This window comes from Chroicocephalus ridibundus, chromosome 6 (assembly GCF_963924245.1).
Source record: "Chroicocephalus ridibundus chromosome 6, bChrRid1.1, whole genome shotgun sequence".
NCBI classification, from domain to species: domain Eukaryota; kingdom Metazoa; phylum Chordata; class Aves; order Charadriiformes; family Laridae; genus Chroicocephalus; species Chroicocephalus ridibundus.
The window spans coordinates 31,746,387-31,762,068 of record NC_086289.1 but is presented as its reverse complement, the minus strand read 5'-3'; the positions used below and the strand labels follow the sequence as shown (position 1 = coordinate 31,762,068).

Here is a 15,682-nt window from a genome sequence, read left to right as displayed (position 1 = left end):
CTCATTCCCAAGCTGGGCATCTGTACCCTGCTGCTGCCAAAATCACCCTGTGTGTGGCCACAGCAGTCAGCTCCAAGGATGAAGCAGATGGAAGAGGGGCTCAGACCAAGCACAGCCTGCCAGCAGCAGAAACTCTTCCTGCCTGGGGAGTGATATCATTGTGTTTGCGTATGCACACACCAGCATGCCCTAAAACCGTGCTTCAACTTTCAAGGTTCAAGTACTGCCATACAGTTACGCACTCGTGTCTCTAATGACAGGATGCATCTTACTAGGAGCAGTGAAGACCGATGGATGGTTTACTTATGGTATAATGGCGTGCTTACAAGGATATTGTTAGGTTGGAGAGACTGAACATTTGAATTATTTTATTTTCTTAAATTAGTTTGCAGAGGCCATTGTGAGACTTTGCGTGAATGCCTACGTTTTAAATACATGCTTTGCTGCTCATGGAGAACAAAATCTCAGCCAGCAGTCTGGCATTCATGAGAAAACCAGAGTTAAAAAACAAGCATTCATTAAAAACTCAAATGTCAGCTTCAAACTTCCAAAGGGCTATTTATTATCACTGAGGCAAATGAAAGCCTGAATAAAATTTTCCTAAAACTACAGAAAAACAGACCTCAATTGCATATTTATTCAAGCCTTCTGGCAGTTGGGAATCTAACCAATGTATTATTTAGTGCTTTGCCCATTCTAGTTTAAGTGTCTCAAGCAATGGGACTTCCAAAGATTTCTTTGGAAGACTGCACTCTCGGAATCTTTTTTTTTTTAATTGATAAGCAACTTTTCTTTCCTTTTTGATTTCCCCCCCTTTCTACCGAGTTACACATCTCACACCACTTTTCCCTATCTACAGTTTCTATTCTCTGAATGCTCATTGTCCTTCAGCTATTTGTTATGAGTATTTATCATAATTATGAATGTTTTCTTACTCAGTATGTTTTATAACAACATGTTAACAATAATACAAACCCTGGATTACCCTGTAATGCTCGAGCTTGTTAGCTGCAGGCATTGGCTTCATTCGCTAAACGTCTCACGAATTTGGCACAGCTAGCACTAACTGTCCAGGGAAAGTCTAGCAAGAGACATGTGATGAAGAAAGCTGAACGCAACTAAGAGTCAGATGTGAGGACAAGAGGTAATATTGGAATTGCAAAACAGAGTATAAGATTATCGTTTGCCTCTACCTCATTTATCAATAAATATGGGTGCAAATTAGGTTTCAGAGGCAATAAAACAATGAAAAATGGAGGTACTGACCCTTTCTTCTAGCCAACTGTTGCCCGCTCTCTGATAGAGCACTGAACCCAAATTCAATGAATTACGCAAACACAGAACTTCAGCAGTCAAAAGAGGCAGTCTGAGCAGAGAGGGAAAGCTCACTCCAGAACATACCCGGGGTTCTAGTCTCCAGAGCGCTCACAAAATCCCACATGGCCAGAGGACACCCGCAGTTGTTTGGGCACTTTTAATCAATACTTCTGCTAATGCACCTTGTATAAAACACATGCCATAGGGCTTCAGGGAGAGATTATGCTGTGCAATGGGCAGTAAAGTCAGTTCAGGGATGCTTTTCATTCATGTGGTACTCAGGAACAGTTTCACTGCAATGGAACATCTGGCCAAAAGTCCAAATTAAACTTTGCTAGAGAGACATGCAAATACAGGTTTGTCATGAAAGGAAAAGAAAAATGTGGCTCATCAATCCTTTATGGGAGAAAGCAAATGCTTTAATAGGGCTTAATCAATATTTACTGCCCCCAGTAGCACTTAACAGCTGTGTAATAACAGCAGCGTAAAGAGGTCAAATGAGAGTAAGGCCATTTATTTGGACATAAGTGCAGGATCAGGCCCTGAAGTTTAGGCAGCCAAACACACCTCCAAAAAATAACTCCACTTACAGTAGTTAAATTGCAGTCATTCCTGAAGAGAAGACAGTTAATAAATAAAAACGCAGTTCTGTAGGAGCAACTGCTAAGAGATACCTACAAAGACGTCTGACAGTCAAGTCTTTGAAGAACGAAATTTTTACACAGGGAGAAGAGCAGCTCTTTTAAAGAATACCCTCCCACACTTCTCAACATTTTCTCTTCAAATATGCCAAAGCAATGCCTGGAACAGTTCTTCAGTAGGGAGGTTGGACTCTGAATCCTGTGAGGAATAACCTCAATAATTTTGTGACACAGTTTGCTGGCGTTTTCTTTTTGCCTTTTTAATCTTACTATATATTTTGGACCATGCTGTATGATTTCAGACACACACTGTGTCCCTGTGATACGTTTTAACAGAAATAGAATCTCACATAGATTGAACTTATTAACTGTATAAATGGTAACTATGGGAAGAAACAAACTGTAATGTGAATTACTTTTCTAAAGATAAATCTTTCTTCAAAAACATGAACAGAAAAAAATTGATTTTGAGTTTATGAACACATTGTGAATAACCTGATGAACAAAAAAAGATCTTCAAAAATCAAGTTTGTGGACAGGCTTCAAAATAAATATTTAAAGGGGAAGATTTTGGAAAGAAGCAGATTATGCATTATAATTTCTTCAAATTGACTCTGTAAACCTATGTCTGAAATAATCTAAAGAGTTTAAAAGCAGTAATCGCAACATTCAAATGCCACGCAGGGACACATACTAGGCCTATTTAGGACTAACTAGATTTAACTACAAATCTTGAAGCGCGTCAGTATTCTCTGTCCAGATGAGGCAACCCTGACAACACTGATGGCCCAAACTACAGGATACTCATCGCCCATGGCAGACAGCAAGTTCTAATCTGTCTCTTTTCCACTTATAAAAAAAGTAAGAGAGCTGGAGACAGAAAATCATATATGAAGAATAAAAAAGAGACAAACGTAGCCCTCTGAAGTCAAATAAAATGACCAAGACAGGAAACTTTACAAAGCTTTTTCTCCAGTTGAAGCAGAAACCCAGCTGGGTATATTATATGTGCAAGAAATAAGGGCATTAGCAAAATTTTGACAAATGGGTTGATGGAATAAGATTGGATTTCCACAAAGCATTCAGAACAGATGAGTTTTTGGATGAGCTTGCAGAACAGCCTGATCTTTAAAAGCCTTGTCAGAATGCCAAACTGGGATGATCACCCACTGAAAAACAACTTTCCAGGATATGGTACTAAAGACACTGAGAAAAAAATCGTTCCAAAAATATTTTAATTAATTTAGCCAGAACAAAGTTAATAATCCATGACGTAAATGTTTATTTCTTTACTAGCTTGTTAAAACCACTCAATTGTCCCCTATAAAAACCTTTCAGCTAGAGGCTGACAGAGATTAGCTTATTCTTCTTCAAAGTCATTAAATAAATAATTAACCAACAATTGCTGGTAAGTTACCTTGACAACAAAGAATTATTAATATGAGATTGCCCAGGGGAGAATGAGCCAGGGATTTCCAAACTGTGGTGTTAATCAAACTACTTCAAAGCAACGCAAGGACTCGGTGCTGGCAGGCGGTCACTGCCTCTGGTGGATTCATGCAGCCTGACACGGAGCTGGGAGCTACTGCAGCCTCTGGCAACAGGGGTAATTTAGTGATGTATTTCTGTACAGCAAAAGGTCAAAACTATTTTTTAAGCAAGAAAAAGGAAACAGAAGATTGGAAGTACCTGAATTGCAGGACCATTAATAACATGTCAGTCATACTTGGAAATTAATATGAGCTGTATGCCCACAAGGTGTTAGGTAAGATGTTTTGGCAAAGTCTATGGAAAAAAATGCAGCTACGAACTCTTCAGATGTAACTGCACACGCTAAAGCTTCCTATATTCAAGCTGTAGAAACTTAGAGATAACACAAGATATACTGGGGGCAGGTAATTTGAGAGACCTCACATGCACCCTTCACCTTTCATGATATTTCATTCCAGTGTGGCTGGACACGACAGCTATGGAATCAACTTCCAAAAGGTGAACTTTATGCCTCCACACTTCTTTGTATCTCTTTCTTGTTTCTAAGTTCGTAGAGAAGAAACTAATGGGCAAAGAATAACATTACTGTTCCGTTCTCTTAAAGAGAGTTTCTAAGGTGGTGTGTTATTTCTCAAAGATAGAAACTCATAATGCTTTGCTTCTCAAAACCCACATTTGGGAAGCAGCAGGAGGAGGGTCCTGTCTAAAGGGTTCTTGTCGGTAACGTTTAGTAATGGGGCTATTACTGCTAGCAAACCAGTTACTGTTTTAGCAACTAAGAACTTGCTCAGAAAGGTCTGCCAGAGCCCTTCAGATGAGTCTCTGAATTAGACTGTGCATAAACTAGCATAGGCAGCAATACTCTAAGTCTTGCTGTAATGTAAGATTGTTCCACAGTGAGTGATTTGTTGGTGCAGGACAGATAATTTTTTCAACATACTGGAAATTGCTTTGATCCTCTGAAATGAGTTGCCTTTGTTCTTATTACAGCTTGCCTCAGAGTTACTAACAAAGATCAAAAGTGTCTTTTCCTTCTAAGCCAAAATAGGCATGGACTTTCCTCTATGCAGAAAGAACGGACCAGTGCTCAGAACTGCTGTGCATATGATTGGCATTTCCCAAACTTTGCCACTGCTATGACAGAACCTGAGTTGGCAGAGGTTTGCTTCAAGGAGGAAATGTCCGTATCTCCCCTCAAAGGATTTCAGTCTCTGCAGCTACAACATTTTAGCAGTGTGCAAACAAGTGAAAAAAACCATCCCCATCCATGTTCCTTGGAAAATTGTGACCTACCCACTTCCCTTCCTGAGAATCTCCCTACCTTTCCTGGTTTCCCATAAGCCTCGTTCCTTGCTCTGCAGAGCAGAAGCTCTTCCAAGCCAGCCCAAGTTATGCTCTGGGACGGACAGGACCTTCCTGACCTTCATCGCCTTCCTGACCAGCTGCCAGCAGCCCCCTCCCCACAGTCTCAACAAGCCCTTTCTAGATTCACACTAACACACCATACACGTGCTTGCCAACTCACAGGCTCAACCGCTGTGTCCTCACTCAATCCATCTCGGGTTAAGACTGAATTTGCAATAAAAATGTTCTAATCAAGCTTATATACTCAGTCTCACTCAAGTTTTCAGTTCTATCCAACAGCTTCAATAGCGCTAAAAATGCGATTCTTAACGGTGTCTAAAGGAAACGGGAAACACATGGAGTCCCACTGAAAGTCCAAGACCCGTGTTTCTAAATTATTGCACCACCCTTGGAAATAGCACCTAAAATTACATTTAAATTACTGCCAGAAAAATTCTGATATCTGGGATGAATTGCCAAGAAATCTTGACATGTTGCTTACGCTAGAGTCAAATCTGTTACCAAAATCTGGAACTTGAACTAGTAGTGCATATTTCACACGCTCAGACAATTATCAGCTGCGAGAGACTTCTGAGACTATTGAAATGGGACAGATTGAATACATCAGCTGGATTCAGTTCATTTAACTAAATATGAAATGCTCTACAGCCCAATACCCATCAGAGCTCTGTTATCCTCCCAGATTAACTCTTTCACAACAGATTTCTAACGGGCATAACAATCAGCAGTAACACCACAAGACTATAATGGCACAACTTTTTCCTTTTTCAAATAGAAGAAAATTCTTAAGAGTACCACATATCCCAAATCAGCTCTGAATTAGTGCAACCACTTGCTAGTATGGGTATATGGGTATAACATCACACATAAAGCACTCAGTCCTGGGAAGGAAAAGAAATAATTAAATCAAGAAAAGTTGAACAAAGGTTACATGCTTAGATTTATCTATAATAATTTTATTCTTCCTCTGAGGTAATACAGTCACAGAAAACTATCTCATGTCAAATTCCTAAGATGGACTTTTCTGCTGGGCACAGCTACTGACCTGCAGCATCTGAAGATAGCCTTCTTGTGGGTCGCACAGCAGTGACGATATTCGGTGATTGTTCCTCATGCATCTCTGATTGTTGTCCCTTGAGAGAGGGAAAATTTGCCGGATAACTGTCATCCTCCCCAGAGCACTATGTACCAACTCTAATATTTCATTATCAGTGATTTCCTGTGAATGGAGACACAGTCTTTTAAAAACATGTATTTGTCTAGATATTTTATATATTTCTTTCATTATTTGATAAATGTTTTTAAACAGACAATAGAAGAAAAAGATTACTGATGCACATGCTTAGTCTAGGCCAAACATTCTTATTTTTTGTTTGATAACAACAATGGTATTTTTTTTATGCATCATCTGAAACAAAAAGAAAACAGCTTAACCCAATACCATCTGTCTCGGCAATACTAACGTACTTCAGAGGTAGTTCATCACAGAAAAGCACCAAGATGGTCTCAATAGGTTTCTAAGTAAAAACCAAGAGCCTTCAAACCAAATTTATATAGACAGAGTTTTGGTTTAGCAGAATAGAACCTCACTTCATCCTCAGAACAAAACAACAAATAGAAAACGTAACCACCTTTAGGAAATATGGCTCTTAAACCCGAGAAAAACGTTTCAAGAAAGTACTTTTCCCATAAGAACAGTAAATCATTTCTGCAGACTAATCCTGATAATGACTTAATGAAGTCTTTTGATGTTATCTGTATTAGGAAATAAAAAATAGAAGCAACTTCATGGAAGAGATCGACACATTTAGGAATGCAAGTTTCTGCACACAGGATAATGTAGAAAAAGATATAAGGAGACCTCAAGGAGAGGCTGCTCTTCTTTCCAGGCATTGCACTTTCTAAAGCTTCTCTGCAGACCTTCCCACATCCCTGCCTCCTAATCCATTCTGTGACAGAGCCTGCATCTACTGCCCTTATATTGCATCTGAAGACAACTCAACTACACGCTTTATGTATTTTGTATTTAAAAGAAAACCACAAAACAAAAAGCTCCTTTTTTACCACACGATAAATAGTCTGAAAATCATGGGCTTAGCTGATCCTGAAATCACAGCAGTGGTACAGCTTGCGATGGTTATTTCCTGCCAGGAGTTCGCTGTGAGGAAGGACAGGCAGCACGACTGACTGCATTCCTTCCCCCAGGCACCTCCTCCGCAGGGAGCATCTTTACACTCTTACCACTCCACAGCTCCTTACCGCTGCCACCAGCAGCCTCTGCATGTCACATCAGCCCATCTCCAGCACACGTTGGCTGCACAGATGGGCCAGCCCACTGCCCAGCCTGCACAGGGCTGCTCTGAGCCCCTTGCAGGGTAAGGGGATGCTTCTTGTAGCAAGATGCATCTTGCTCTACTTGTTCAGTCAACAGGGCCCACACCTTGCCATGTGTCATCAGCAGAAGTGAACCTGGCCCTGTAATTTAACATTCAAGAGAAAAAAAAAATTGTTTTCTTGCCATTTTCTCTGTCAAGCTGTGAGTGAAATGACCATGGGGTTATTATAATTACTTGTTACGGTTGACTAGTACTGTAGCTTTGGCTCAATTTAGTTGTTCTTTGCCGATTTCCCATCATTTTTTAGGAACATGAATTTTTAGCTTTGCAGAAGGTGAAATTCATTGCATTAACGACAGACATGCACACAACTGGTGTGGCGTGAAAACAGAAAATCAGAAAATAAATATATTCTTAAAGAAGACAAAGATTTTGAGGCTTAATAGAAAATACTGGGTGGCACCCATAGCCTCGCAGGGAAACTCCGAAGGAGACCCACAAGCGCTACAGATCCCTCCAGACTGCTGCCTTGGATTTCTCTTCTGCGGGGCTGAGGGGTGTTAAAGCCACATAGCATGGCTAAGCTGCAGTCTGAGGGAGAGACAATTTTATGGGATACCTTTAACTCATAACCCTCCAGGCCACAACCCTTGGCAAGCTAATGCTGACTGAGTAGGTGGAAATGGAAAAAAAATAAAAGATCACGAATCAGCCAAACCTTCAGTTTACACCATACACATCTTGTGTCCTCCCCAAAAGCCTTTCAAAGATGTCTCATAACCTGCGTTAAAATGCTTGACCTGAGACACAAGCCTACACGTAGCACACCAGAACTGCTTTCTCCATGGGATTTCCAGAGGTAAGGCAGCAGCAGAGATAACAGTGACAGAGATTGTAGGGCTTTTTATGTGTGTGTATGGTTGGACTTGATGATCTCCAAGGTCCTTTCCAACCATGAGGATTCTATGATTCTATAATGATGTTAAGACACATTGACCAAGGTTCTTCCCACGTAGCTATAGGCACCAAGTGAGTCCTGAACGTAAAAGCCTAGTCACTGTACAGTCAAAGAGGAAAAATGGGAGCCTCTGGAGGGAAATTCAGAACGTAAATTGGGCTAAATCTGACTCTGAAGTGCCACCTTTTTCTGTGTGCACAGCTAAGAGTAGCTAAATCCTTCAATGTCTCAGTTCAGTACACCACCAAGGGGAAAAAGCTACTGTATCTTTTTCAGCTGATGGACATTCATACCAGCAAATGATCCATTCCTTTTACAAACTGGGTTCCTTTTTAGAAATGTAAAAGCATAGAAAAAAAGAGAAGTTGTTGGAAGAACTGGGAACAAAAGGTCTACATCCGCATTTTTGAGCTGGTGCTCTAAAAGTTCAAAGGTAACTATGGGCCTTTCCACATAGTTCCATTATGTGGCCAGTCCACAGGGCAGTACGGCTACAGGGCATCGCAGGGCACCTTGGGCATGTCCAGGAGCAGGACAGCGTGGCTGAATGCTGGGACTGCAGAGGAGAGCAGGTCACCACCATCCCACATCGGTGCAGCTGGCTGCGGCTTCCCTGGCCATGGGACTGCACCCCTTCCTCTTGCCTGGCACAGGCAGGCCCTGCAGGCTCGCTTCCAGAAAGCTCATGGTCCTGGCTCAGCAGCACGTGAAACCTTAAATGTCACATGCAGAAAGGTCACCCACATTCCAACTGTGATAAATACAGGGTGTGGGGGAGAAACCCCAAGGTAAAAAAACAAGCCAAAAAAGGAAAAACAAGTTTATGTGAAGTTGGTTATATACAAATATATATATTTATTTATTAAAAATATATATATACACACACACACATATAAATATATATATAAAAAGGTTGGACCAGATGATCCTTGAGGTCCCTTCCAACCTGGTATTCTATGATTCTATGGTTCTGTGAAGTTGGCTCTTACTTTTACACCCATCAGAATAATAGCATATATCCAAAAAATAGTTCTAAGCCTTGGAATCACAGGGGAAAAAACATTTCACATTGATCATACAATTAAAATCTATTAATTTTTTTTCAAGTAATGCATTTTCTTTCCTGTACTGATACGAAAATTTTGTTTACACTGTGAAACTGACAACTAAGCAAATAATTTAATTTGGTGCTATAGGGTTGGGTTTTTTTCAAACAAATATATCCCAAATTTCCAATCTTGTTCTTGGATCATTACACAGCACAAGACAACACACATGCGTGAATGCTGTATGCTAAGCACAGTTTATTAGCTGGTTTGGCCAGGTAAGCGCTCCATACTAAATTCCATATCACATACCCACTTTTTGGCCCTCATGATCCCATGATGTTGCTACTGCAACGTGGGGTAAATCTGCACTTAATATAGATTCTCATTATTGAATTTCTTGAATGAGGATGGAGGAAGAGCACTTTACTCAGGGATAAAAGATGTTCTCTTATCCTGAATTTTTCCATTATTAAGGGAAAGAATTTGGATATTCCCAGTATTTCAGGGAGCACTTAAATATTTCCATAGGCAGGCATAAGTGCAAGACTGACTATTCACCCAGGCTAGTAGTAGTTCTCACCATCCAACTCAACACTGAAAGGATATTCCTTTAAATACTATTTTCTGTTAATGTGGCATATTAATGGCAAAGTTTACTCTTCAAGAATTTGTGGTGTTCATTTATCTATTTATTTGCACACAAATATTGGTCATTTGGGGAATTCATTTATCTATTTATTTATCTGCACACAAAGAACTCCAGTTAGTTTGTAATACCTACCCATATTGCTCAGGGGAATATTTAAATCTGCTCTAGTTGTGCTCAACTATCATAACACAAATTGCAAAATGAGACAATTATGTTTCACATTACAATCTCTATTTTCCTAGAGGTAATGACAGAATATTATAAATTTTAATGACATTAATAATTTAAAGAACCAAAAGAGATTTCCAGAAAGCACATCCCTGAGAAAATCGGAGGATTAAACTGAATGGCAATGAGGACGAGGATGCTCACGGAGACAAGCTACAGATTTATGTGGAATTTTTGCATTAGGATCGATACTGTTTGTTGGGCTACTCTAATTCCCCTCAAGGCACTACGTACACCTATAAAAGAACACTTGTTCACTTGTTGAAAATCCAGAAAACATCCCTCAATAAGCTGTTTTTTAAAACGTTCGCGACAGTTTACCATGCGGATGGATTTATTCAACTTTAACATTATGCTGGCTTCTCTGCATCCCACATGAACAGACACACGCACATATATATAAAGGTTAATCCTTTAAGGCAAGGGCACAATGCATTTTTCATAGCACAGAAAACATTCCAATACAAGTGTGCATGACCACCTGTCCAACTCCCATCCTCTTTGTCCTCCCACACATTCAACACTACCTCACTGCTCTTCCTTTTACTCGACGCTCGTAAAAATCTCTACAGAGATGTATTTACAATTTAACTGATTTAACTCTATTTCTAGATATAAGGATTCTGCACTGGGTGTTCAAAAGTCTTTCTCACATGATAGCAAGTGCCTATACGGTAAAAGATCCTCTGATTTAACAAAATATTATTCCATACTAAAAAGTAATTATCTCAGGGGATTAGAAAAAAAAAAAGAAGAAAAAGAAAAGCACATAAAATGATAGTTCTCAAAAGCTGAACAAAACAAAAAAATCACCGTTGATTTTAATGTGGATTTCACTAGTAAAACAACTCATCAAAGCTCATCTAACCTTGCTCGCAGCTGACTATGACTGTTTCTGTGTAATTCAACAGCATTAGGATTATGTCCATTCTGAACCCTACAAATTTCTTTGAGCAGGATGCAGGTACACATGCAATACAGTTTCATGCCTAAATATACCTTTCAAGCATATATACAAAAATCACAAATTTTTGTGAAAATAAATAAATAAATACAAAATCTGCAGTGTCTAAGATAGCAGCCATTTTGGGGGCAAGTAATAAATATAGATTACCTGGAATAAAATTGGAATAAACGGTAATTGTAAATTGGTACATTTTGCATTGAAATGTGTCAATTGCTAAATCTTAAGAAATTTTCCACAGTGTGTTCCTTGTATTTCTATTCAATTTTTTGACTTCTTTTCTCTGTGCATTTTTGTGTAATTTGAAAAGACCTTAGAATGCTCGCCCTACTTGGATTCACAAATTACCATTAAAAAGTCTGCTTTTTTTCAAGAATAAAGAAGGCATGGGGAAGCATAAAAGATTTATTAACTTGCTATCACAGTAAACACAAGCATCATTACACAGATTGATGCTTTAAAAAAAATAATAAATCTTTGACACTTCCATATGTAGAGAAAGACTGACCAGAATTCCAGCCTAACAGACAGTCCTGTTCTATCCAACTAAAAATGAAGCCATAACAATTTGCACATGCTTCTGGGTCTAACTGTTGATCACCCAAAGTGCATATAAGACAGGAATTTCTACAAAAAAAGAAAAAGATTTTTCCAAACAAAAGTGAACAACAAGTACTGCATTCATAAGGGATCTTCTTCCAAAGTCGTAATTTTCAACAAGACTACTCTACAAGCCCTGCACTAGGAAAACACTGTTCATCATGCATTATCTAACACCTTCCTACATGCTACCCTTGGGGAAAAAGTAGTTTGCTGAGATACACTTTATCTGATAATTACTATTCTATTTTCTGCACATTTTTCTCAACCTTTAAAAAACATTTTCTAGAGGAAAATAAGAAAGAAGTGCCCAGATGATAGTTGAGAAGCCATATGATCCTCAAATCAAGAGGATGAGTAACTATGGATATAATAGGCATGTCTGACATGGTGAAAGGAAAGAAAACAACAATGGGCAGAAGCAATGGAGCTGCAGGATAGAAACGGAAAGAAATACGTCACACCAGGAGAGAGATGATGGCACATTTTCTCACCCCTCATATAACGAACTGCCTCCTAGAGACAGTGGGAGGTGGGTGGAGAGGTGAAGAGAGACCTATGAAAACAGCAGAAATAAAAGAACTGAGCTAAAGTCCAGAAAAGGATTAGCAGAAACGTGTTTTGAGTGAATGCTCTGAAAGGGGAAAGGAAATTTGTTAATAACAAATACCTCTTGGTATCTGATCTGATGAGGGTTAACCTGAATCAATGAGAATCAATTCAATGGAAAAAAAATAAATGAAAACTGTAGTCAAATAGAAGCTCTAACCTTCAGTTTTCAGACTTACTTTGCACATCTTACAATTAAATCTATTTTTAAAATACTGAAAGTGCCAGTAATTCATTACTAGGCATCTTTCTATCAAAACTACATACAATTACAATATAGTCTTCTGTTTTAAATGACTGATATCAAGAAATATGATGGTAGGTTCATCCCTGGCTAAGTCAAATCACTGGGGCCACCCCAAGAGTGGATTTAGCTGACAGAATCTAATAAGACACAATAACTCTAGCTTGCTCAGCAGTAGACAGAAAAGGATGGAGTTCCATACTGATTGGAAATCAAATATGAGTCACAGGTCCCATTAATTTCATGTTTGTCAACAAAAGCATTGAATAAATGATTTGATCAGAAGTATATGCAGTGACTATTTGTATAAACTGTCACTGCCCTATCGAAAAAAAGATATGTGGAAGAACAGAAGGTGCAGATCAGAAAACACCCAATGATGTTCATAATACAGTTGTATTTGTCTTTCCAAATTGAGATCTGAAAATATTTAGCAGACTTACATAATGTGTGTAGGATGCTGAAAAACAAAGCTAAAAAACCAATAGCAGAACCAGGTGTGAAGACAGAGAGATGATGAGATGGAAGAAAGTAACCAAGGAAGTTGCTCCTATTCATTATCATATTTAGATCATAAACCATTTCCCAATACTCCATCTAATTTTTATTACAGATTATCAAATTGCATTTTCTTTATCTTTCCAGAGTAAACACATGATCATATTCTTCTTTTAATTATATCTGTTCTACTGCTACACCCCTCTTCCTCCATCTTCTGAGTTTCATAGGAGACAAACATAATTATTTCAACCTTTCCTCATGGGTCATACTTTACTGAGCTTTCATCAGACTAGGTGCTCTCCTCTGGATTTTCAGAATTATTCTGCATTCTCTTGTTTGGTTTTAAAGTGTCTTGCCCAAAACTTGTGATACTGTTCCAACAAGGCCAAGTTGATGTCAAGCACAGCAAAATAATCGTTCCCCTTATCTTACAAAGGATGTTTCCAGTAACATATCTGAGGACTAGATTTGCTTGTTTTGCAAGACCACAACAGTATTGATTCATATTCTGTTTGTTATCCACAAGGATTCTAAGTTGCTCCTGCAGATGCTCTCCAGCTATACCTCATTTCGTAGCCACACCCGAACGACTCAGCACTTCTCTATACAGAATCTCATCAGATGGAGTGCCTCTGATTTATTTAAATAAACTGGAACTACTACAATATGTTTTATCAGTCTGGTTACAAGCAATGGTTTCTATAAAGCCAGCATCAAGTAAGTCAGTAAACATTAAAACCTCCTTTTTCCACTAAGTAATCACCTTACGCTGTCCTTTATCATCTGCTGTATCTAACTTTTCTCGTTGCTTTTTATGGCCCCTGGTATGAGTCATTTTGCACCTCAGCCTCATTTTCTAATAATTTACTTCATTACAGCTTTATGCTCCTCCTTAACCCTTTTGTTCACGACTTTTTCATCAGAATTTCTCTGTCATTTTGAGATCTGTAAAGGTAACATGTTGGAACCATAACGATACCTTATTATGCCTTCATCTTCACAGAACTCCACAGTTCTTCTGCCATCCTTTACTCACCATGTTATCTTTCCAAAAGCAGTACTAGTTTCCTAAACTTGTGAAGTTGGAGAATCTTTTTATTGATGTCCATTATCTCTATTCTCCTTTTCTCACTTCTTCCTCTTCAAACAGAGCATGCTACCATGTCGCAATCTCTTTCACACCAATTATCTTCTGACTTCCTTACCTCATTCTTCCTTAGCCATAATGAAATCTGAACTGACGGCTGCCTTAACTTTTTAAACATGTGGGGATAATATTGTCAATCACAGGAAACTGTGACATCTTGTCTGTGTCCCAACATTGCTTTTTCAACTTCCAAGGAAATAAAAATCCTGCATTATTTCCATTTCTTGTCTTCGGGGCATTTCTGTCAAAAATGCGTTTTCAAAAAAAAGTCTTCCTCGGTGTATGTCTTTTGTGTATTTCCATGCAGCTATTCAACGAGTGTGACCCTCACCCCTCCTCAGCTTCAGAGCAAGTATGAATGGTTTGGACATGCAATGCTACATTGTCCTCAAGTCTACCTGTCCTTCACGAAAAATTATCTCCTATCAGAACTAATAGCCTTGTGATTTGTCCTACAACTTTCAATTAAACTTCTGAATAGTGATGAAAGTTTGCTGAAAAGGAAATTAAAGGAAGGATATGATAACTGTGAAACAACTCATTTGAGTTATCAGTCACATTCAGTACCCACTCCGTTTCCATGAAGAGTAGCTGATTGCTTTGTGTACTTTACTGATTTACATGTTAAAATAACGAATGTTTAGAAACTTGGAATTAGAATATATTGATATAAGGGAATATAATACTGTGTTTAATTTGAATATTTTTGATCCAAATTCCAGTTTTGCAGAACAATTTCTTTTCTCTCCAATTTGAATGGAGAAAATTTCAAAACCATGAAATGTCCCACAAAATGGGAAACATGGTTTCTAGTGCTATTTATACCCCTAGACCTATACCCCTAGCTGCTGCTAATAAAAAAGCAGACATGGACTGCTGGAGCATTGCTCCTAGTACAACCACGTACAAATTCAGTTTCAAGTATTGCTCTTGTGCATCTCCCACAGACATATGCCCTGGGCAATGCACAGCATTTTCTCTGAACAGACAGAAAAAGAGAAAGGGAGAACGAAAAATGTCAGGAGGAACCAACGGAGATGCTTGATGTCGGGCACCAAAGAGAAAGAAATGTAAGAGAAAAATAAAAATAAGAAAGAAAAACAGGAAAAAAGAGAGGAAATAATAAACACCAAAAAAGTGGGGGCATCTACAACTGTGCCAGTCACAGCACAAGAAGAAACAGCACACATCTATCAAAGCTGGTAGGTCACTTCATCAAAACTTAAAAGCATAAACAGCAAAGGTACAAGCGGAACACCAGATATATTCTAACAGATCTTCTTTAGGGTCAAAAAATGCTGGTCATTGACAACTCCCAACACATTCAATTGTAATATAATGTTTTGGACTAGGACTATTCTGAGACAAAGCTAAGCATGGACTGGTCATTGTTCTGAAGAGCTGTTTGCTTTTGCAAGCATCTATGCAGAAATCACAGATATTCGTGGTTTTAAAAAGCTATGTGGCATGTTTAACACAGAATTCAGATAGAATCACTACCTAAACGAATGCAAGGAAAGATTTAGTATTTCTAGTTGGATAAAAGTGAAGACAATTAAATATAAATCTAAGAAGGGAAGGGT

General features: G+C 38.7%; 1 protein-coding gene across 5 annotated transcripts in view; it reads right to left on the bottom strand.

The window, feature by feature from the left end:
* The window catches only part of GRID1 (glutamate ionotropic receptor delta type subunit 1), a 549,421-nt gene that overhangs the window by 103,549 nt on the left and 430,190 nt on the right, over positions 1 to 15,682 (bottom strand). For all 5 annotated transcript variants that reach the window (XM_063337940.1, XM_063337939.1, XM_063337936.1 and 2 more), the window contains exon 6: positions 5,860 to 6,033. In XM_063337940.1, coding sequence (XP_063194010.1) covers positions 5,860 to 6,033 — 174 coding nt within the window. The remainder of the gene's footprint in view (positions 1 to 5,859; positions 6,034 to 15,682) is intronic.